This window comes from Orbicella faveolata, unplaced genomic scaffold (assembly GCF_042242905.1).
Source record: "Orbicella faveolata isolate gen_17 unplaced genomic scaffold, um_ofav_v1 contig_2, whole genome shotgun sequence".
In the NCBI taxonomy this organism is placed as follows: domain Eukaryota; kingdom Metazoa; phylum Cnidaria; class Anthozoa; order Scleractinia; family Merulinidae; genus Orbicella; species Orbicella faveolata.
In genome coordinates this window covers 31,754,322-31,778,422 of record NW_028301547.1, presented here as the reverse complement: position 1 = coordinate 31,778,422, position 24,101 = coordinate 31,754,322, and the positions used below count along the sequence as shown (strand labels likewise).

At 40.2% G+C, this 24,101-nt stretch overlaps 2 protein-coding genes across 4 annotated transcripts; one reads left to right on the top strand and one right to left on the bottom strand.

The window, feature by feature from the left end:
• The first annotated feature begins 4,480 nt into the window (after positions 1-4,480).
• LOC110051573 (uncharacterized) lies at positions 4,481-13,648 on the top strand. Of its 2 annotated transcripts, none has more exons than XM_089288684.1 (5): positions 4,481-4,983; positions 9,301-10,084; positions 10,946-11,143; positions 12,207-12,264; positions 12,606-13,648. In XM_089288684.1, the coding sequence occupies exons 2-5, from the start codon at positions 9,319-9,321 to the stop codon at positions 12,637-12,639; spliced, it is 1,056 nt and encodes a 351-aa protein (XP_089144810.1). In that variant the 5' UTR covers positions 4,481-4,983; positions 9,301-9,318; the 3' UTR covers positions 12,640-13,648. The 2 variants fall into 2 exon arrangements, with proteins under 2 accessions (XP_089144810.1, XP_089144809.1); XM_089288683.1 differs by lacking the exon at positions 4,481-4,983 and adding an exon at positions 7,204-7,649.
• A 274-nt stretch (positions 13,649-13,922) lies between these two features.
• Positions 13,923-24,000, bottom strand: LOC110051577 (coiled-coil domain-containing protein 57-like). 2 transcript variants are annotated; one of them, XM_020757621.2, is made up of 15 exons: positions 23,388-24,000; positions 22,333-22,448; positions 21,674-21,809; positions 20,930-21,223; positions 20,043-20,182; positions 19,748-19,906; positions 19,438-19,600; positions 18,465-18,831; positions 17,891-18,088; positions 17,298-17,398; positions 16,979-17,179; positions 16,495-16,618; positions 15,740-15,925; positions 15,256-15,531; positions 13,923-14,911 (listed from the first exon to the last, which is right to left on the bottom strand). In XM_020757621.2, the coding sequence occupies exons 1-15, from the start codon at positions 23,754-23,756 to the stop codon at positions 14,439-14,441; spliced, it is 3,303 nt and encodes a 1,100-aa protein (XP_020613280.2). In that variant the 5' UTR covers positions 23,757-24,000; the 3' UTR covers positions 13,923-14,438. The 2 variants fall into 2 exon arrangements, with proteins under 2 accessions (XP_020613280.2, XP_020613281.2); XM_020757622.2 differs by having other exon boundaries at positions 15,262-15,531.
• Between the last annotated feature and the right edge of the window lie 101 nt (positions 24,001-24,101).

Here is a 24,101-nt window from a genome sequence, read left to right as displayed (position 1 = left end):
ATCAGGAGTGTCAATAGGCACGAGTTTACACTGAAAACACATGATATCTAGGTTATTTCCCGCAGCACTTTTTTTCTTATCGGTCATCTACGCAGTCAAACTTACAAGATTGTATCTCACCGGAACACTCGAAAGCTTGGTCCTTAACATACCAAAAGCCCACGAACACAAACGGAAGTGCGCGCCACTACACGCGAGCGCGCGCGGGTCTTTGATTTTATTGCTTTGATAGTAATATATTATGTTTCTTAGAAAGTTCCGCTAATCAGGTCTTTGTTCGTGAGGTTGGCTTTCGGTTCGTAAAATGTGCGATCTTCTCTGCTTTCTGTTTGGCTTTTCATTTAGCGCAAAATTTGCGTCTTTTCAGCTTTTTATACCTGGCCCTCTCGCCGGATTCATCCGAGCGGCATGCAGTGATGTTGGATTGTCGGGCACTCACCGAACTTCAAAGTGGAACAAATTCCCGAACATCTATAAACTACTATATACTGTGTGTATCAAAGCTTCATCAAGTTCTTTCGACTCAAGGAGACTAAAGAACCATTGGCTATATCCAAAGTATGGCCTGTATGGGAAATTTCGGTCGGAATGTAAAAGGTGCTTGTGAGGGTTCGCTCGATACCGGCTGATTTCCGAAACCGTGAAAAGAGCTTGAGAGCATGTACTAAAATTGGAATATATTGATATCTGAACAGACAAGTGGTGTGTATTTTAAGCGTGCGATACGCTCAACAACTTCTACCCTAGCTTCTATAGCCTAATTTTCCTAATTTCTTAAGTTCGACTTTTTTAGAATTATTTTAGCGATTTAGATAATTTATATATATATGTATATTTGTAATTTTTATGATTGCAATATTCATTACCAGGGCACTCTGGATACCAGCCATGATGCTAAATGGACCACCCTGGCTAAATAAAGTATGACTTACTTACTTACTACCCAATAGCGCTTTTCGCCGGGGGGGGGGGGTATCACATTGTTTCGGATGATGTGGCGTAGATACTGCAGGACAACGTAGGGGAAGAGTGACCGTCTCAGGTGTGAGAACAGTCAATGAAAAGCAACCAATACAAGGGAGTTACTCCCTTAAGGCCGGAAGACTATTTTTGGTTTTCACGAGCGGAAAATTTCGGTCGAGGTGCGCCGGCCAAAAAATATCAACCAGAATATCCCGGAAGTTGATCGATGCTGACTACTATATCTTGGCGAGGCCATTAAGCTCTGTTCCAATCAAACGTCAAATTTAGTGCAACACAAAATTCTAATTCAAGACCAAGGGGGAATCAAGTTTTTAACTTCCCATTTAGCGCAAACCCTCTGAAACCGTGTACTAAACGGATCTCTCATCATAATATCAATAGACTGTTGGATATAACAGTGCTAAAACGAAAAACTGGTACAATGTTCCGGGTCTGTTTCGGACCTCTTGTGGTAGGCACACGATGTTCTACTTAAGGTTTGTTTTATTTTTGCTTTCGTAGCTTCTCCGCTGAAAGATGGCCTTCCATTACAGCTTTTAACTGACATTGACAATAACAACCGGGAAAACTACCTTGCAAATGCGAGAAACCTGCTTGCTTGCCGGCAGAGCTTGTAATAAACTTGTGTACGAACAATTCTGAAGCAGCCCAACCGGTCATTATTTTTCTGTTTGTTATAAACAGGGCTCCAAAGAACAAAGTACGAGCCGGTTTTTGTCCGTTTATTTTAAAATTGTTAAATCTCCTATTTAGAAGGTTAACTTTGTTAGCTTAATTTTCTCCAAAATTTTTATTCCATGTCACGATATGAATGGTTAAGGGAAGGCTGAACAAGAAGCTTTTATCTGTCACTTACTCGTTGTGCAGTGTCTAAGCTTCTGCCTACTAAGGAAATTTTCGTTGATACATGAAACGGTTTATTTATAAGACAATTAGTGCAAACCAAGACAAAACTGCCGAGTTCACCTTTCATATTGCCGGTTTTCGTGTGACGTTGTCATATTCCGAAATAAAAAATTACCTTCCTTCTGAGGTTTTATTTTCATCAAGCTATTTGCTCGCTCGACAGTAGTCACCTTTTTCCTCGTGGCAAGGTTCCATCGGCCAAGAGAGACAGTGGACACTGGGGACGAGAATGGCTATTCGTTGCCAGGCTCTTTTCTCATCTTTCCCAGAGAAAGAAGAAGAGAAGATTCTGGAAACGGGCCTGGCTTCCTTTCGGAAATTCAAAGGGTCGGTTTAAAAAGTGTGGCTACTTTTTTTTCTATGTATAAACTTCGGCTAATTTATGGACCAAAACGTTTGTTTAAATATGGTGAAGAAAGATCAATTGTGTGCTATTGCACTCAAGAAGAGAAATTAAATTTCTAGAGTTTTACTCAAAATGGTTGCTATGGAAACCAGCCACAGCCTTTTGAAGAGTGTTTTATAGTATTGACGCCAACACTTCCTGCTCTTTTACAAAACAAGAATTGACTGTCAAATAAGCATATCATGTAAGTTTCTGTTTTGTTCTGTGATATGAACCTAAGTTTTGACAGTTAACTCTTATTTTCAGTGCTTTTTACAGCTTTATTTGGAAATAACCTTATTTTTTACCACACCCAGTGGACAAATCATCTCATGTCACGTGACAGACCTTAAAATGTTACGACTTTTTTGGTTTATATCATCACGACACTATTATATTGGTCTTTGATGACCCCAAGTTTCAGAAATTCTACTTAAAAACCTTGCAAAGTAGAAATGTTGGCGCGAAGTCAGTCGGTACAAAAGTAAACTTTTGAGAAAAATGCACTTTAAGTTTCTTACACGAAGTATTAAGCATTTAACGAGCCACAAATAGTGGGGGGGGGGGTGCAGATTGGATCTCGGGGGAGGGGGTGCAATGGTTGTTCTATTTTGTAAAAAGTTACCGCAGTTGTGGGAAATATTTCTTGTCATAAGGGAAATGAATGAGCCTGTGATGGCAATTCGAGGCAAAGCTTTTCACAAATAATTATACCAATCGAGTTGTGCATGTCTTAAAAGTTTTTTCTAAATAGTTTCGTTCATATAAGTTAAAAATAATCTATATTTTTGGTCACGTTCTTATAGTAAACAGTGGTTGCTATGGCCGTTGCCACGTGAAAAAACTTATACCACTGTGTACTTTCCTTAAATTTCACACTCATCTGGAAGGAAATTCGGCAAGATCGTTTCAAAATGTTTTTGACAAGTCCTCAAGGGTCTTAAGTCTTGTATTTCCAAGAAATTGAATTTTTCATGAACATCGCCATATTTTAGGGAACCATACCCCCTTAAACACTGTCAAAAATAAGTTTTCTGTTCGGTCTTAAATGTCAGAACTCCTTGTCGGGGCTGTGGAAATTTGCCAAACTGATAATTTCATTCTTGTCCTCGCTGTTGGTTTTAGTAACTCAAACGGAGTGAGATATTTAATTAGGACTGTTGCGAAATGAAATTAAAAAGAATAAGTTATAATGAGACGCTTTGCTAAGAGGATAAATGTAACAATTAATTTAACAAAAGGTAAAGTGTTCATTTAGAGCCTTGTCCACTTCGTAATCACTCACTGTCCTCTTTGGGGTGTTCAAAAGAGATTCTTTTCTCAAGAGTAGACTTAATCGAACAATTCATTATTTTTAATCTGGCTGAACTCATTCCTCTTCAGTCACTTTAGAATGAACGACATGGTTCGTTGATTTTGGACTTTGGCATCTGGTAAAGGGCATAAATGTATCTAGTAAAATACATAAAGGAAATGAATGAAATAGAACTCAAACAAACTTTTTTTTATTATTATTGTTCCGACATTTTCATAATCTCTATGCAATGTTGCTTCGCTACAGCTTCTTGATTGATATACCTGTTGCTAACAACATTTATTGTTTGACAATGGCGAAGGAGGTTAACCGGGACATCCCACAGATTATTTTAATTTGTCCTATTGATACTTGAATGGCGTAAACCCACCTTTATTTGTTTGCAAAAATAAACTATTTTAAATTAATATCGGAGCTTAATGCTGCGATTTTTTAAAATATCAATTCTCGAAAAAAGAAACAAACGGAGAGTGAAAAGTGAACTAATAAGCGAGCTATGTGCTACGTAGTGTAATTTTAAAAAATCTATTCTTCACTTTGCAGCTCTGTTCGTCACTTTGTTAACGACCATTGTAATACACTTTCCTATGTAAACATTCATGTTTTCACGCATACTAAACAACGATTTGAAAAGAATTATAGTTGTTTTAACTTCAAAAGATGCAGATCCGTAGTTATAAAGGAGAGGGAATTAATAGCAGAATTCATAATTTAATAAGACTATGCATAATGATTTATGGTAAAATGGTGTTATTGTCGGCAAAAAACGAAGTTTAGTAACAAATGTTCGTTAACGTTAGGGTTGAGTTTATACCTTGATACGAAATTCTATTCATGTGGTAATATTTGTTCTTTATCGCTTGTATCAAAGGAAGTCTTTCCAGCCATTCTTTCATATAGACGAAGCTGGCCACAAGATAAAAACATAATCCAGTTCAAACAGACTACGCCGGAACAAAAGAACAAGACACAGACTACTTATACATCAGAATTGACAACGTCTAAGCAAGTTGTCAAACCCATTTGTAAGAGACAGCTGAAGCCATTCAAATGCGGTATGTAGTGACAGTTTCTCATGGCAATATGTAAGTAGCCGTGCAAGAATAACTTGTCACAATATACAGCCGAGCCTCCCGTTTGTAAACGTGAAATAAATTTCCACTTGCTGCTTAGCATTCAGGGCCGGCTGCCAGATCAAGCAGATGGTCAGAAGGGAGTCCAAGGAAGTTAATTTTGCGACTTAAACCGGAGTCCTTTTCGTAAGTTTATGCTCTAAAAAAGCCAAAGAAAAAACCAATTTGTACGATCAGATCACGAGCGGACCAAACGGTCAAAAAAGGAGAGGCTTTTCTATCTCAGTTCTTACTGAAGAACGACTTTGCTTCTTTGAGAGGTAAGATCGTAGTGAGCACGATTTGTATATGGTTCTGTAAAATGAAGAAGACATGAATATGTGCATAATACTGAAAGTTCAGTATGATATTACAATGTCATAGTATATTGATTTCGCCGTAATCAACTATTTTATTAATGCTCTTAAATCGAGGAAACAACTTTCTTTGTGGCGAAAAAGTTTCTTCATTCGTACGGACCAGCGAGTTCAAGTTTTCGATGGTTTTTGTACCCGACCGAAAAGGTGCAGTTCTTCACACCCCAAGCGTTTAAAAAGCGTCTTCGACAGGCTTAGATAAGGAGCAAATATAAGCTGAAATTAGCTGCAACAATATTTTTAGTCGCGGCACGGGAAATAAAACGGGCATTGTATTAGAAGACAGCGAAAGCGCTTGGAAAAGTGTTGGTATAAAATCTGCATGTTCAAAGAGGTACTATCCTGTGTTTGTTTTCTTGTGTACGTACCGTTTTACTTAGTTAAAGGACCAGTTGGAATCAATAAGGATAAAAAGATGGAACATTTCGGTTTGGAAAAAAACATGCAAATTTCTTATGTGTTTCAATTTTTCTCACTCAGTCATTTAGCTTGACAGATGGGTGCAAAAACATAGCCAAGTTGCATATTTCGTCTGTGCAAAGGGCTTGACAAATTTGTAGTCGTCGTAGAATTTCACTGTAAGGTTTTCAGCTAGGCTTCAGTCGTACAAGATTTGATTAGCCGAGTGCAACGAAACGAAAGCCTGCGCTAATTCAAAACGATATGGCCGCAGCTGAACTGAGAGATATTGCAATTTAACCGTCGATATGTCAGATGAAAAGTTAATTCAACTTGTACGCGGCATCTTCGTGGCAGTACATCTTATAGTTGTATTAAACCACCTGAGGTAACTGAGATTTCAATAAAACCAAAATTTCAATAAAAACGCCTTAGAATCGTTTTCACACAAGTAATTAATTTTTGTCATTGTTTTGAAGAAAATGGTCACCAAATTTTGAGGTCATTTTGCGCAGTACAGAAATAACAAATTGCGCTTTAAAGCGACCAGTTGCTTGCGCTGGTAAAATAACTGAAAGGGTTCAAATCATGACGAAGACTGGATGAAGATTTCAAAGCTGAAAGTAGTGTAATTCCGGCTTCCGATAACAGAAGATCCAAGAAAGATAATGCTGTCTGAACTCGAGGAAGCCATCCTGAATTTCAATATCAGGGAAAATCTAAATGTAAGATTAAGAATTTCACCGACGGAGACGGCAGTTGTAACCGACTACAGATAGATACTGTGAGAAGGAGACCGAGGAATCTGTCGGAGTTATGTCGTTACAATTTGAGGCAACTTTGAAACTTTAAGATTTTAATCATGTTTAATAGCGTCTTTACGAAAAACGAACAAACAGATGTAAAAATAATCACTTTTTAGCCATGGCATTAACGCTTAAAAATCTCTCAAGTTTTGCACAAACTATCAAAGCGCTTTTATTCCAGTGCTTCAATGTTTCAAATTAAAAGCGAATTGGACGCAATACAAAGGGCTCTGCTGAACTACCCTTTACTTTAGAGCTCGGGAGACGCCGGAATAAACGTGAAAATGGTTATTTATTGCACTTTGCTCTAAATGTATTTATCACTTGAGTTTACCACTGTACGTGTTTATATTTTTTAAGACTGAATGGAGTTCGATCCGTGAAGCGGGTTCTAAAGCATTATGAAAACTAACTTAAGGAGTCCTTTACCCTCGTAGGTATTAACGTTCTAGAAAAAGTTTAAGACCACGTCAATAAGTATAGGCGCGGAATAAATGTTTAGCATAATCCGACGAGATTTTCAAGTAGAATTAAGCTTTTTTGACCGGGGCTTAGCGCGCTAGCTAGTTTTAAACTTTACAGAATTTTTAGGTGGTAGTTGACTTCAATTTAAATATTCCATGCATGCATTCGTTATTGGTACGGAATTCGTCAATTTGAGAGAAAGTTTTACTTTTTTAGTACGAACCTCTCGGAGTCATATTTAGTAAACAGATACGTCATTCTCCTTTTCAACTGTTTTTGCAACTAAGGCGGTGCAAAACCTCACTTTTTCAGTTGGTCAAAAGAAAAAAGCAGCTTAAAAGCTCGATCCATAACGTACAAAGCTAAAGTTCTTGAATATTGTGAAAATACTGTAATCGACGGTAATTTTAACCAGAAAGTTTTATTAAACCAGAAAGCCCACCTGTTCAAACTATGACCGAATGTTTGGGAAGAGTCACTATAGTAACGGAAAAACACCACAATTGTCGGTTTTACAGACGATAACAAACTATCTGTCAGCCAGTCATTATGTCTTAATTTGGAGTGTGTTTTCCCACAATTTCATACAGGAACTTCTCGGAATATTAATGCAAAAACATCACTCGTTTATATTCCGGTAAAGGTTGTCAATAAAAGAGTGATTAACAGATGAGGCAGTTTGTCGGTTAGAGTACTTGAAAAACTGAATATAGATGAACTTTGGACGCGAGCTAAAAAAAAATGCGTTAAGTTTCGTTCCTGATTCGAGTCACGTAGTCCAAAGTACACATGCAGTGGTTGCAGCACATCGCACATCGACAAAAACTGGCTGGAAAGAAGGCATTCAACTGCGATATAACGAAACGGGACAACTGGGGCCGTGCAAGGGACTTTTTCAAGGTATAGTGAACAAGTTCTTATAGCACGCATATAGGGCTTCAGTTGTCGGAAGAACCAAATCTTTCACTCCAGTCGTATTGATCATTACCCTAAACCGATTCTATTTAATTTAGAAACTGTCCAGCTTTCTGTCAGATGGAAGAGAAAGTGTTCTATTTCGTCATAAAATGAAGTGGTTGTAGGAACACGCAAATGATGGTAGTGTGAGCATTCAAGAAATATTTGTATTTAGACGTCTTCATGGAGTAGTTGCTCTGAATTGCGGTGTAAATGCATTTGCGTCCTTTAAGCTCCTGGTACAAACCGAAACGGAAACTGGCAGCGGCCAAACTAGACATAAACTCCGTTTTTGTGCTCTGTTAATTACCACCATGCGCTATGTTCATAAACAACAAGCTTGGAGTTCTTGGGTCCTTTGATGCGTTTCTCACCTATTTTACTATATGAAGAAAAACTTGGCGGAATGAGCTGCGCATTCAACCCAGTCCCCTGACGTTTTCTCACTTTGTTATGACCGCGCTAAGCCTTGGCGGGAGGCAGGCATGTTCACCTTCTGGTTTTTCTCGGGACGAAGCAACCAGAAAAGACGGCAGAAATCAAGTGCCTTCCCTCTAGTAAGGCCCATTTCTATTAAGCACTTTCCTTAACACTGAATGTTTTTCTGTATTACGTACCCCTATTCCAATAGACTCCCCCCTCCAGTGAGTGAAATTTTTAAAAGGTCCTGAGAAAAAGTAGATTAGGCGAGTGAATTATGTAGTCTGCTCTCTTGTCTTGGAATGAGCAAGAGCTTACGACAATGGCTGAGATCCTCTTCTGTTCCAGGTTCTTGGGTTACAGTACCTTTAGTTGTAAAGAAAAAGGAACTATTTGTCTGCCGGTCATTATATGCCTTAATTTGGAAAGTTTTCCCAGAATTTCATACAGGAATTCACTTCTGAGAAAAATAATGCAAAAACATGACTCATTTATATTCGAGTAAAAGGTTGTCAATAAAATAGTGATTAAAAGCAGCTTGTTAACTCCGAGAGTACTTGAAAAGTATGTGTCGGTGAACTTTGCATGCGAGCAAAAAAAGAAATGTGTTTAGTTTCGATCCATTCGAGTCACGTAGTCTAAAGTACGCAGTGGTTGCAGCACATCGCACATCGACAAAAACGGGCTCGAAATAAGGCATTCAACTGCGATATAACGAAACGGGATAGCTGGGGCGTTGTCATGACCACACCCCTATTCTAATTAACCCCCTTCCCCCCATCCCCCCTACAAGTGAGTGAGACTTTTAAGACACTGAGAAAATACAGATAAGAAGAGTAAATTATGTAGTCTGTTCTCTAATCTTGGAATTAACAAGATCTTACGACTACGAGAACCTCCCCTGTTACAGTTCATGAATTACAGTATCGTTAGCTACATGCATGCATTTCATTGAAGCTCCCTTTAAAGAACTTTTCAGTTGTAAAGCGTTATATCACGTTCCTATCTTTATACCGGAAAATTAAAAGAAATCACCACTCCGTCTCCAATTAACAGCTACCATAAAGCAATAAAAATAGTGCTAGGCGCGACAACAATACTTTCCATCATAGCCATTAGTTCGGTTTGCTCAGTCGCCAATTGAACAGATTCTTTTTTATTTCTTTTCCCACAGGCCTACCTAAGAATCAAAATGTATTCATCATTGCGGATTCTCCAGGTTACTCTTGTAATAACTCAAATCACAACAGTAAAAGGATCTTCAAATACAACTAATCTTACCGCTACTGTCAGCTCTACAAATGCGAGCAGTGTTTCAGCCTCATCATCGGTACCACTATCGCAGACAAGCAGCACGCCTGCCGTGTTATCATCATCAGTGCTGCAGTACAGCAGCGTTACCACCTGGTCATCAGAAACGTCGGAAACGAGCATCGTTTCTAGCAATTCAATGCAAACAACGTCGCCGATGACCAGCGTTCTTGTCAGTGCCTCAACGGAGCAATCAATAGAAACAAGCGAGGTCCCTTATACGTCTACCGTGACGATTGGTGTTTCAGTTGCTACATCATCGCAGTCAGCGGCCCAGACAAGCGGCCCTTCTAATTCTGTCATGTTGTCGCCATCAGCGTCACAGGAGGACAGCGTTACCGCCGAGTCATCGGAACCGCTGGTGGCGAGCAGTGTTTCTGGAAACGCAACGCAGGCAGGGTCGCAGATAAGCAGTGTTCATGTCACTTCCTCAAAGGAGCTAGCAACAGAAACAGATGTCTCTGGCTCGTCCACGAAAGCAACAAACTTGAGTCCCTCTGGAATTTTGACACGTCAGACACAGTCCATGACCGCCAGCTATTCGTTAAGCTCGGCTTCTCGTAATGACAGCAGCGCTCCAACAACTTCTGAACCCACAGCGACGAGATTATCCTCCATCATACAGACGCTGACGACTTCACCTTCAGGTATCGCTCGATAACTCGAACAAAGACTGAGGCCCCATTGGGGGGCACTGAGTATCCCACATCCCGTTAATGTTTGGCCTACATATCCCTTATCCCGTTAATTCCTGACCAGTTGCAAAAGTTAACGGTTTTCCTACTCGATATCCCGTTTTATGCGATCTTAATATCCCGTTAATTTTTACCCTAATATCCCCTACCCCGAAAACTTTCAATACAGGGGCGGATCCAGGATTTTTCTTAGGAGGGAGTCCACCGCTGAGGAATGGCGTAACTGCCTGATGAGGTAAACAAATTTTAAAAGCGAATACGAAGAAGAAGACTTCATCTCAGAGGTGGGGGTGCGCACCTCCTGCACCCTCCACCTAGATCCGCCCCTGTAATGGGTTCTCAATACATACGCCTTTTGACGCTTCCAGTCGCTATGGATAACAAATGGTGGTGCATGGTGAAAACACTGTCGCGGTAAATTCTGTAATTTTTTTTTCGAAAGCCGTGAAATACACTGTAAAGGACGATTTCGTTTATTCTGACAACATACTTAAATTTTTTACTACACAACAGAGCGCAAATGGTAATTTGGTGATGTTGCGATGCGGGAGAGATAAACGATTGGAAGCAAAACATTTATTAGTCTGAAGTGCCAGCGGTCTTCTTGGGCTGAGCCTTCGCGACCTGGGCCCCTGGAGGGTGAAGCGCGAGAAGACAGCTGGTGCTAAACTGGCCTTGCTGTTGCTCTTGCATGCTCTACTTCTCAGTGCTCTCAATCTCGCTCTCGCTTTTGCTCTTGCCCTCATTTGAATGGTGAAGTTGATCACCGCTAGGTCGGGAATGACTGGTTAAACTTGTTTTTGGTTTTTACAGTTTCAATGTCCGTAAACTGGACAGACTGGTCTGTCGACTCAAGTGATTGTCAGAAGCATTGTTCAGGGAAGGGCGGAACCGTGACAGCGAGCCGCCAATGTTACTCGCACTCAATAACGCTGCAAAGCAACGTTTGTTCCAAACACAACATTTCAACTATAAAGGTGGTTAAATGCAAGAAACATTGTCCAATCTCAGGTTTGTTCCGGGATCTCTTTCATTAAAGTAAGATAGTTAATACCCCCATATAGGCCATATTCCAAAGAAAATTCCTCTCAACTTCTATTCAAATAATGGTACCCAGGTCTTCCGCGACAATGTTGCCACGCGCGTTGCGTGGATGTGTTCGCTTGGACTGTCCACGTGGCCGAGAACTGCGTCACGCAATTGACTATCTCCAGACCCCCTGGAGTTCCCAATAATAATAATAATAATAATAATAATAATAATAATAATTGTCGCGGCTAATCGCCGTCGCAAAGTACAGCAACGACGCAGCTCAACAAGGTCGAACCGAAAGCAAACATTGGCGCCTCTGGCAGCCGCTATACGGTCCATGTGTGACCTTGGAGCACAGCTTACAGCCAGCTGGAATCAGCTGTATGTTGGTTTTTGTTAAGAGAGGAAAACCGGAGAACCCGGAGAAAAACCCTCGAGGCAGAGAAGAGAACCAACACAAACTCAACCCACTTATGGCGTCGGGTCCGGGAATCGAATCGAACCCGGGCCACATTGGCGAGTGCTCTCACCACTGCGCCATCCCTGCTCCCCCAAATTACCTTGTGAATAAGGCCTACATGAGGGATTAACTCTCTCAACCTTATCCTCTGAGAGTCGGTAATTACGTCAATGAACTATCAGAAGCGCCTGTCTCAGAGCCTGGGGCTCGTTTCTTGAAAGCCCCGGAAACTTTTTGGGCCCGTAAAGCCATAGCAAAATCTCGAACCTTACGATTACAGAGCTGTTTTATGCACATATTCTTGATAAGAAGAGAGGTTCCCTTTATACAAGAAGTTTCAGGCGTATACACTTCTCCGTTTTTAGATACAGATGAACTAAAAATGGCTTTACGGACCCGAAAAGGTTCCGGGGCTTTCGAGAAACGGGCCCCAGGTTCCTTTCTTACTGAACTAATTTGCCCAGGTTGTTGGGGTCAGCTACAAATCTGAACCCACTTGCTTAAAAAAACATAAAAGCATATCCTCGATTAGCACACACTTGAAGCTTAGTTTAATAAGACTTCTCTTCTGTATTTCTTCAGGGAAAGAAGCTTTCAGAAGTTCCATCCCCACATTAGCCGTCAGCGTCTTGCTCGTCATGTAAGTTTATTCTGCACAACTTTGGCGAGGCTCGCGAATTCTTTACGTAACGATATAGAAACGTCAATCTAATGCAAGAAGAGGAACACAGACCGACACTCCATGGTTTCTAGGGTAACATGATGTAATGCCTGCTTTAGCTTGACTGTACAATAAGAATGGCATATTCCTTGAACGCCACAACGAAAATTGGCCGAGCACCTGTAAGCTACAGAATCGAAACCAAGTTCAGAAGCAAAGGACACTGCCGCGAACAATAAGATTAACTAAAGCAGCTTAGAACGCCGTCATTCATAAATTTATGATCAAGGCCGAGCCCTCATTATGTTTTCTATTTGCAGGTTGTCATCAACATGTTCGGGGTTGAAAGCTTAATGGAATTCACCAGGGTCTGATTTCGTAGGAAGGAAGGATGTGGACAGAGGATGAAGTTAATTACGGAGCCTGAATTAGTGTAATATAGATTTCATGTTTTGTAGGGTCAAAACCCTTTTTTTTAAAAGGTAATTACTTAGGATAGGATAAAGAGCGTTAAAGTACAGACTTCTCGAACCCGACCACTTAAAAATCTATTCTAGGCAAGTAAAAGTGTTTCTAGCTTGAATTTGTAAACTAACGATTTCTCCGCATTGTATACGCCACGTATCCTGTCCTTAGTGTCAATTTATAATAATTAACAAATAAAACATTCAGCTTGAAAACTCACAGGAGTCACCACACCGAAAATGTTAGAAACCGCTCAAAATTTGCGATCGATGCTAGCCAATCCGAAAATGATAAACTTTTGGTAGATCTCCGTACTTTTATGTGCTTTCAAATGCCCCACTTCAAGTGGTCGCACTGTACGAGTAGGCTTAAATGAATGACTTGAATCTTAAGTTATCATAGAGGGGGGAAAAACGTTAGATTACGAGTAGTCCCTCTTTCTCTTAGTCCGTTGTGCGTGACGCGAAAGAAAACCGCGAGAAAAAAATGGCCGCGCGAAATCCTGGAGGCCAGGAGCGAGGCGAGGAGCTCTCCTCCAGGATTTCGCGCGGCCATTTTTTTCTCGCGGTTTTCTTTCGCGTCACGCACGACGGACTAAGTGAAAGATCGACTACTCGTAGCCTAGAAAAACGTCGTAAGGCGATAAACGGTTTTGGTGGTAAACGCGTCACCTGACATGTCGGTCCCCAGTGAAAAATGTTGAAACAGTGTGTTAGCCAAGTAACAGTTCAAATTTGTTATATAACGTTTCTCATAAATATTTAGAGCGCGGTACTGTAAGTGAATACAATAAAAAAAACAAACAAAAAAAAACAATAAAATAAGAACGGTTTTATGCTAAAATTGTAAAGTGTAAGAAATAACAACAATAGTAAAAAAAGCATCCTCTTGCAATCAACACGCTTCAGTGTTGGTGGTGTTTTTTGATTTTTCGGTAGATTTTCCAAGATTAATGTTGTTTACCATGATGTAGAAAAATCTGATTGTATACCCTACTTCCCAGTTCCCGAGAGTCAAGCCACTTGAAAGCCCCGTATGCAGGCCTCATAAAAGATATTACACCGCGTCTCCTTGCAACTCTTACTTGACGCATTGAGTCCAAAAATTGCAAATGAAATTCTCCCATGTGATTGTCATACTTTACGTTTAGTTCAGTTATGAGACGTCATTGGTACATCGGGGCAATGGTTACTCTTTATTTTGACAGCAAGTGATAGCTATGTAATATGTTTATGCCGTTAATTTTGTCCCCCTCCCTATGGAAAATAGTTCACAGGCTAATGCAAACATTCAGTGGTAACTTGTTTGTCTCTGGTCCTCCGGTTACCAACAGGAGAAGCTCAATTGACCTTTCCAGACATAATTAGAATACTTCCAACAAAAATTCTGTAATGTCTCTATGGGTCTCGTTACATGACGTGTGTAAACGTGTAGCGCGTGAAAATTTCACGTGACAGTCACATGCACTAGCCACGGGTCAACAGGGCAAACCATTGCTATGTATTTCCGAGTCTTGTCGCCTTGTAATAAAATGGTACACCATCTCTTGACAGCTACCAATCAACTTGACTTGTCTCACCTGGGATGGCTCTTGTGTGGAAACCATTCTGATGATGCTTTCGCCTGCTCTCCGATCGAGATGTCTACTGACCATCGACTATCGAAATTGTAATAACAAACTGCTTTGATCAGCCGTCGTCCCTGATGTTATAATTTCTCACTTTTAATTTCTTGGGAGTGAGCTTGGCCTTTCCAGCAGCCTTTTTAGATAGTCCTGGCCTCTGTTTCGCGGGTCGTGTTTGAACTTCCGATCGTCTTCCTTTCAGCGCGAAAACGTCACGCTCGGGGGAATCGCGCGTGGGAATGTAATCAGGTTCCAGGTCCCTCGAGACTGTAGAGCGCCAAGGAGAACTAGACCGCGCTTTTCTTGGAGTGGGGCTTTGGAAACTTTCCTCTTCGTCCAACATCTTCCAAATTTCTTGCAACGAGGCTTGGCCTTCAGACGACGATGTAAACAGTGGTTGATCGTTAGCAGGCGAAGAAGTCAACTGATTGGTCGGTGGATTGGTCACGCGATCATCTACTGGTTCTTTGTCTTTTGTATTAGCAACAAGTGACACTGTGTCGTGGGGTTGCAAGTGAGGCTCTGGATCTTTCACGTCTGAAACCAACAAATACAAACAAATTTAATGAGAGCCAGTTGGATGCACAAAATCACACCGTCTTCTACATGAGCAAGAGGTTGGAGCATATCCACCGCGATCGTAGGTGACAAGCGGGATAAAAATTGATAGCGGCAAGCGCCTTAGGCTCGATTTCCAGCCGTTTTAGGAGTCTGGTTGTTTATCCTCCTCCCAACGTGGTGTGGGACAAGGAACGCGGGCTCACAAAACGGCTGGAAATCGAGCCTACGGCGCTTGCCGCTATCAATTTTTATCCCGCTTGTCACCTTGCGGCCATCAACATCACCACCGAAAATAACACGCTTGCTGCGTTAGCAATTACCTTCACCTTCATTAGAATCACTAGAACTTGAGACCACTGTGACCTTGATCTGTTCAGCGGCTTGCTGCTCCTTTTGAGCCATGCGCTGTGCAAACTGGAGCTCGTGAGCAGTAAGCTGGTATTGAAGTTTTTCCACAGCACTGAGCTGGCTCTGTAGATGGTCCTTCATCTCCTCTGGGGTCTTTCCAGCGGTGGTCTTTTCTGAAGGGCCTCGACTGACAAGGGGCTGCGAGGGATGCCTAGAAATGACACCGGGGGGAGCGCTCCTTCGGTCTCCTGACATTTCAAATAACAAGTTAACAGCGTTTAGGTATGCTGTTAAATAATTCCACCCAAAAAGCCCTCATGATTTAAGTTTTGCTTTCATCTAAGGCGAAGGCGCTTATTCAAAACTGGGCCCACGACTAAGAATATCCAGAATGTTCTCCATTCTTTCATCGAGTTTTCAGTCACAAAGACTTGCCAGTAAGGGCCATTATCTTACCAGTATACTTTGCTAGTTCAGCTCTAAGCCTGTTCCCCATCTGAATAAGTTGTTCTTTCTCTTGAGAAAGCCGGTTTATGCGCCGCGCCGCCACTTGTAGTTTGCCGTGTAGCCGCGCCAGGTCAGATGTCGGTGGTTGAGCAAGGGACATTGAGTCGAGGAAATCTTTGTCGCTTCCTTGAATTCCTTATTGAAACAGAAACGACATAGAAAAAAAATTTCTGAGGTCGAAAGAGAAATATTAGGAGCTGCAATTAAGACTGGGTTTTTCGGGTATATTACGAGGACATTTTCTGTGCAATTTGCCAACAATGTATGCGCGACACAACGTTACTGAATGTGGCTATCTCTCTAAGTTGACCAAACTACCGGTTTTTGTCTATCACATCCAAAGTTACACAGCGCATAACAACTGAATTTAGTGTATGATAATATAAAACTGTCTCAGAAGGTTAAGAAAACAGTTGAATCCTGCTTCTTACTCAGACACTAAAACAATTTTTACCAGTTTTAAGGAGTTTGTTTCACTGAATTATAGTCTACGAGAGCTGCCAAACCAAAACAAAAAGTAACTTTCTCAGTTTCAGTGTTTTTCAGAAACGTTTAATGAAGGGAAATGAAGGGTTTGTACGGAGAACTCCATTCGTGACAAACGCAAATTTACCAGGATTCACTCACTTCGCAGTTTTGAACATAGCAGGGTTCAAGACTTGTCATTATACGTGGGAAGAAGCAAAGATTACTTAATATCCTACCTGATGTTAATTGTTTTCTCAGACGATAAATCTCATCTTGAAGTTGTCTGATGACCGCTGCTTCAGGATTGAACGACACAGCCCCTCTGCCTTGCGATGCAAGCTCAACCTTTAAAGTTGAAAGCTAAGGTGGGAAAAGTAATACCAGACACAAATCGATATCAGACACGGGCAACACCTATGTTACAAAGGTTCAAGTCATCAAGATAAAACAAAGCAAATCTTTGGCTTGTTACACGAGTAGGTCTAAATAAAAGCACTATGCAAAAAAAAAAAAAAAAACACTTTGAAGGTCTCCGTTATCCCTCTTCACCACTCAATAATTATTTCACTCATAGCTTTAACTGATTGTTTGTTAACTAATACAGAACAAGCTGACCTTACCACAAAATTAAATCGAGTGATTTGTACATTTATTTTCTCGAATCGCTGGCTTTCCACTAACCTGTCTAACTAGAAATTAAAAACTACTCTAACAGGTCACCTGATTCTCCAAGGACGTGGCTTCGGCATTCCTTTCCAATCCACTCTTGAAGTACTCGTCCGCCTCTTTCCTGGTTTGTGCCAGTTGTAGTTGCAGCTCGGTTACTCGCTGTTTCAGAGCAGTAAGCTCGTCAGCAGCTCGTCTGTTCTGTGTTGTCAGTTCGTACTGTACCTGATCCACTGATAACTGTTTCTGGCGAACCTAGCAAAGGAAAACAATTCTTTAAGAGCAGATTTCAATCTTCTCTCATCTAAACCACTCCATCTCTCGCCTGGTTTATTTTCCCGTCATTTAGATTTTCTGTGGGCTATAGAGTTACCTCTTCGTGAGCTTGGTTCAGTGATCCCTGCAGATGGTCCACTGTAGCTTGGAGTTTCTTCACTTGAGCTGACAGCTCAAGCTTCTCCTGGCGTAAAGCACCTGATAAACATAAACAAAAAAACGGCAAATGAACTTTTTGCGGGTCGCACATCCCCACCCAATCTTTCTGGGAGTTCCCCCGGGTGTTTATCTTAGTCCCCTGCCTCAATCCCTATGCAGTATAAATATCATACCCAAAAGATTCTTTGGACCTCCCATGGTGTCTTCCACAAATTTCACTGTGAAATATAAGCCCATATTTCGTCAGAAAAAGAGTTTGCACTCTAATTGCGGTGAGTGGCTTATAACTAATCAACATTCTATCCAAATTAAGTAGCCACAAGCCGTGTACATTAAGTTTACAGGATCTGACTTTAGACCGTGTAACCACAGCAGGATATTATTGTTTTAAAGCGGGTGGGGGGGGGGGGGGATGTCCAGGTGAAGAAACCCAACGGGACTATCTATTATATAATAAAAGAGCACCTTTGAGATTGTAGGTGTAAGGAGCTTGACACTTTGGCAACAATAGGTGATGTACCGGATTCTTACCAATTGTTCCATTCAGTTCCTTGATGTGTGCTTGTATGAATGGATCTTGTGGTTGAATGCCGCCATGTGACGGTGCTGTTTCCCTGTGACTTCGTCTTGGAGGTTTGGCTGATTGTGACATGTCGTCAATCTGTTGTCTCAGTGTTCTGTTCTTTGATTTTAGCTCTGTGATTTCCTTTTCCAGTGACTCAACATATTCTGTTAAGAAAAGCACCAAGAATACAACATGATAACGAAACTTTCAAATGTTCAAATTAGATCATTTCAACGTTATGAATAAGAACTTATTTACAATAACAAATGATATGATAACAAATGACAGCAAGAAACTTTCATACTTCTGTATTTCAACTATACACATGTAACATAAACTCACCATGAACACAAGTAACCTGCAACCAGTTGGAACCAGGCTAACTTTTCCAAGTTCTTATTTACTCTTTGTGTTTTACGTAAGTTTACTACCTACCTCTGTGAACTGAAATTTAAATAAATTGAGACCTAAAAAAATTAATACAATTAAACGAAATATCGATTTAAGCTTGGGAACTCTAACTATTTGAGGCTGCTGTACCTGTGGTCAGTGGTACTGAGGTCCCTTCTTCACCATCTCTGCCTTGCACCATAACTGACGGGGACCTCGCAGCTAACTCGTTGCTTAGATTCTCCATGTCATGCCGCATTTGCCTAATCACAGCTCGTAAATTGTCATTCTGTTCTGCAAGGGATTTGACCTTCTCCTCAGGAGGCAGGTCTTGGAGATCACCAGCATCGTATGCATATGATTTTTCTTGCTCTTCCTTGTTTGGTAACCGAGTAGGAATGGCAAGTCCGTGACGCTGAAGAGTTGCAAGAGCCTGGTCTCTAGTCTGAGTCAATACTCGAATCAGATCATCTCGTTGAGCTAATTCACGTTCTCGTTCTTGGGCAAGTGCCACACTCTGATAAAGGCGAAATAATAATTTAAAATGTTTTTCCCCATGATTCTTAAGACACTTCAAGAGTGTTTGCATGATAGATCATCAACTTGTGAAGACATAGAGTCTCAAAGTTTTTGTCTAATTAGTGGCATTGTTTCAGAAAATATCGATATCCCTCTCACAGAAGACTTTTTGTTCTGAACTCGTTTTGAAGCGCACTAGTTCATTTCATGGAAAGTTGTGCTGTCATTTTTTTAATATTATCATCATCGTCATCATCATCGTTGTCGTCATTGTCATTGTCATCATCATCACCATCATCATTACTATTATTATTATTATTATTATTATTATTATTATTCCCCTGCACTTCCATCCCTCTGAACTTTGAAATTTGAAAAATGACCTTATATGGAGTGGGTATGGATCCATGTATATTCTGTAAGGTACACACATTTCAGATAGTGCAAAGTTGTAATGTGACTTGCGCCAAAAATGTCTGCTATCTCTGCATTATTCCCTTATGGTATCCGGTCAAATTGCTCCATGGTCAGCAAACAAACAGAATAATTATAACGTAGGAAAACCTTTCAGTTACATGAGCATATTTCTCAGAAGTGATCATACCTGATCTCTCTGCTTGGTAAGACCAGCCAGCAGTTGTTCCTGCTTCATGTACACCTCTCTTTCAGTATCCTCACACCGCCGCTGCCAATCAACTTCAAGTTGAGCCCTGGATTGCTCCAAGGAAGATTCACGCTCCATGGCCATTGTGAGCTCCTTTTTGTATCTGGATGAGAAAAGTAGAAACAACAGAAATTATCATTGTAGCTAATAATAAAGGTACATGTACCTTATTCCAACTAATTTTCAAGCAAAATAGTTTTTACCCTGGACCCTTTTACCCATGACTGTACAATGAGTTATAAGCACTAACTTGTCAGTGTTTTCCTTAAGCTGCACAATTTCCAATCTCATCTTCTCTTCTTGTTGTCTCAATGCTTCTAGTTCCAAGTCACGAGCAACGATGGATCGGCCATGGTCAGCTGTTTGTTTCTCCAGCCTGTGTTCTAGATCAGCTATGATTCCATGCAACCTGATAGCAAACAATCCAGTCATCAAACATAAATGGGAGGCATTATAAACCTAAATGTAAATGTCATTTACTGTTTATAAGTTAGTTTAGAGAATAGCATTAGTTATATACCACTAAGAAAAGACATTTCATCTACCTCTGAACTTCCAGCTCTCTCTCCTTCCCAGCATCCTTGTTGGCCCATTGAAGTCTGCGGCATTCTACTTGCTCGGTCTCTAGCTGATTCTGTAACACACGGATCTTTTCCTCTAGACTTCTCTCAAGCTCACCATGGGCCTAAACCACACACCAGGGTAAATAGTGTAAACTTAATGTAAAAATATTATTAATATGCTTTCAATAAATTATCTAATATTTAATAAATGTAAAAAAAGTGTGCTTCACTGAACCATTCTTGAATTGTAAACATTTAAACCTAAAATTAAGGGTGTTTTAGCAGGTTGTAATGTTGCTATGGTAACCTATTATGCCATGATGATGACCACAACTTGTTCACCAATAATTGGGCATTCGAGTGATACCAATATTGTAACAGCAGTTGATAAAGACTTATAGTATTGATCCATCAAACCATAACTGCTGGAAAGCTCTGAAAACTGTCACCAGCCAGCTTAGTTCTTGAATGTTTTAGGTAAGAAAAGGTCTGCAAATGAGCCAAGTGGCCCATCAGGCCGGCTTATATCTCCAGTTTCTAGTGTAGCTAGTGTAGCATGAAGCGACTAGGAGTATTTATACTCCCTCCTGGAGTGGATGGGATACTAGTCCATTGTAGGGTTACCCCCCCCCCTCCTAGTATTACGTTTACTGATACCCATTTATACACCTGGATGGAGAAACGCACTGTGAGAGTAAAAGTGTCTTGTCCAAGAACGCAACACATCCCCAGCCAGGGCTCAAACCTGTACTACATGTACTTGATCCGCAGTCAAGCACACCAACCATGAAGCCATGGCGCCTCCATGAAGACTGAAATTTATGTTATTTAGACTGCCATTAACATTAATTTTATTTTAGTCCACATACTTCTTTAGCTGCAGCAAGGGCTTGTTCCTTCTCCTTTGCATATCGATCCAGCTCAGCATGTTTGTGTTGAAATCTCTCTTGCATCTTGGTCATCGCTGATCTTAATTGCTCAATTTCTGCTTCCAATTCAGCCACCTTAGCTTTGTTCATGTTCTGTTCGTCTGTTAACTGCCATTCTTTCTGCTTCAACTGTTTTTCAAGATCATGAACAACTGTTTCTGTGTCTTCCAGTTCGTCTTTTGCTCTTTCTCCGCTGGCTCTGAGTAGCTCTAGTTCCTTTGTGAGCATTTTAACCTGTAAATAATATTTGTGGCATTGCTATCTCTACTTCATGTCAGTCCATTATAGGTGTATAGGCCTCCTCACAGAGTATACAGTTACTTATAGCATAGTTAATTAATTACAAGGCTGAAGATGAAAGTTAAAAATACATGTAAAATGATGCAGATTACTGTAACAGTAGAAAATTAGAGAAAATTAAATATCATTCATAAGTGAAACTAAAAAATTTCTTCTGTGATACAAATTATCCTTTGTCTGTGGCATTGTCCAATTTTGGCTGTCCTCAGAATTATTTTTTTTCATCCAGTTATTTCAAAATTGGAGAACATGTAGTCCTGTTTCATAAACATATTACACTTAATCTAATCCCAAATAAAGACCATGTCTGATGAAGGGAACACAGAGCATACCACAGGTAGCCAATATACTTTGACCACGTAGCACAAAAACTACAACCCTAACCTTTAATTCACTAGCTAGTAAGGAATTACTCAAGTCATCTGCTTTCTTTCTAAATTCATGTTCTCTCTTGCGCTGCGCATCATCAAATCCAGCCATCAACTCCTGTCTCTGAGCCTCCACATCTTCCTCAGCTGTCCTATGAAATTCAGAGACAAGATTCAAGCTTCAGGCATGCAAATATGATCCCACCCAAAGGGAATACAAGTCAGTGCAAAAACTGTGAAATAGTTATAGAAGTGGCAAGTTGCGACTACCTAATATGCCTCTATTTGGCCAGGTCTCGGGTGTCATGAATTATTAATAATACAAAACAATTAAAAAGAAGCACCCTGTCCAAAATAAGCATCTAAATAAGCATCTAAATAAGCATCAACCTAGTTCTGTTTCTTTCTCCAGTTGCATCCTGTACTGTACTATTTTGATTTATTTATTTGCCTATTTCAAGTTGTTTGTCTATTTGTATTGATTTGTTTTTGTATTTTGGTGACGAATTCAATAAACAATAAACAAACAATGATAATGTACCATGTATTGGATGGCCTTATAAGCACTCTTTGATGTCATATTACTTTTCTCGGTACACGTTTTACAATAATTACAATAAAAAGTAGTCATTATTCCATGTATCAAATGATTTACTGTTTAATTTTATTTTCTACCTCAGCTGAACCTGGAGCTCTCTCTTAAAAGACTCAAATTCTTCTCTTTCCTTGTTCACTTCATTCTCTTTGTCGAGTCTGAACTGGTTTAATTCCTGCTGGTGTTCTCTCAAGCGCTATAATCACCAATTGAAAATAATTTACATCATGGGAAAGTACAGTACAATAGAAACCAATATACAAAATGAAATCTATTGCCAACTGGAGTAAGTACACTGCAGGACAAGAGATAAGATACTTAAAATGGTAAAACTTCTGATTGTGAATGCAAAAGAATGTAATATAAACTGTGTACATGTAAATACCAAAGAGACTCAGAAACAAATCTAAAGCAACTTTTTCAAGGGTTTCTTTCCGGGTTCTCTCACTGCAGTTTGTCCAGTCCAATTGCCTCAATAACAGAGTTATCAAAATTTCTGACTCTGATTGGCTGTCTATTTGTTTAAAATTCTTTGTAATTTGATTGTTGTAAGTGGACACTGTGCCACCTAGATATAGTGTGGTATGTCACACCATGTGTGGTGCATTCTTAAAAACAGGCCTAGTGGAGTTCAGGTCAGTGAATATTTTGTGATTTCAAAATCGGCCAAGTATGCAGGAAGAAGGCAATTCCGCAAATTTTAAATTAACATGCTTACTCGCTGAATTACTCATATCAAGAACAAATTTTAAAGTTTGGAAATCTTTGAGAATCTCTATAGAGGAAAAAAGCGAGTGATATATTCCATCAATTTTATAACAAACAGAAAAATAAAAAAAGAAACCATTTAAGTGTGCATAATAAACCCACAAATGGTATACATGTCCAGTAATACTGTATGAGTACAATAATTACAAAATGTTGCAACTGGACAGCTGTAATTGAGCACCAATCTGATTGCATGCCAATAACTCCACAAATAGGCATGCGGCAAGCCAATCAGAATTGAGTTCAGAATTCAGTCTTGCATTGTGTGTCCAGTTGTGCAACTGCTGCGCAACAACACAAAGAAAGGTGTGACAATCAGCATAGGGAGGAATTTAAAGCCGGGGTGTAGATTAATGAAATTTAAGACCTGTTGATAGTGCCTTTGTAACTCTTCTTTAGCCTTCTCCTCGTGTAACAACTTCAGCCTGAGGTCATCCAAGTGTACTTTCAGATCACTGATTTCACTGTCTCTCGAACTGTTGATGTTTCTCACTTGTGAAAACAACGCATCATATCGTTGAAGTTCCTGGTCTCTCTCTTCTAACAGTTTCAAGTTGTACTCAAAATCCTCTTTCAACTTCCTAAATCGTACTTTTTCGTTGTTGAGCTGTCGTTCTTTTTCCTTAAGAGAACTCTGTAGCGACTTATTCCGCAGTTCTTGTGCTTCTCTCCATTCACTTTCTTTCTGTTGAACTAGTTTTTGCAAAGACGATGTCTCCACTGAAATATGCGCCATATGAAAATACAAAACGTATTTTGTCGGTCAGAACAGTGATCGCGATGGCTGCTGAACTTACATTTGTACAGAGATTCATAGTATTGACTACGGAATCTCAAGAGGATAAATCCGCTTTACAGTCATGGAAGAGTTAAAACAAAGAAAATGTAACGAAAACAACTGAAAACTGCCGCCATTGCTGCTGCCACCGAAAGTTACTCAGGCCCAAACCTCTAGCAACTGCGCGGTAAAATTCATCTTGTTACCAGTCTCTATCTAAAAGGCGCCAGGAGGGATGCGAACTCAGACATAAACTTTTCAGAAAATTTTTCATAACGTCTTCCTGTGCATCCATGACAATAC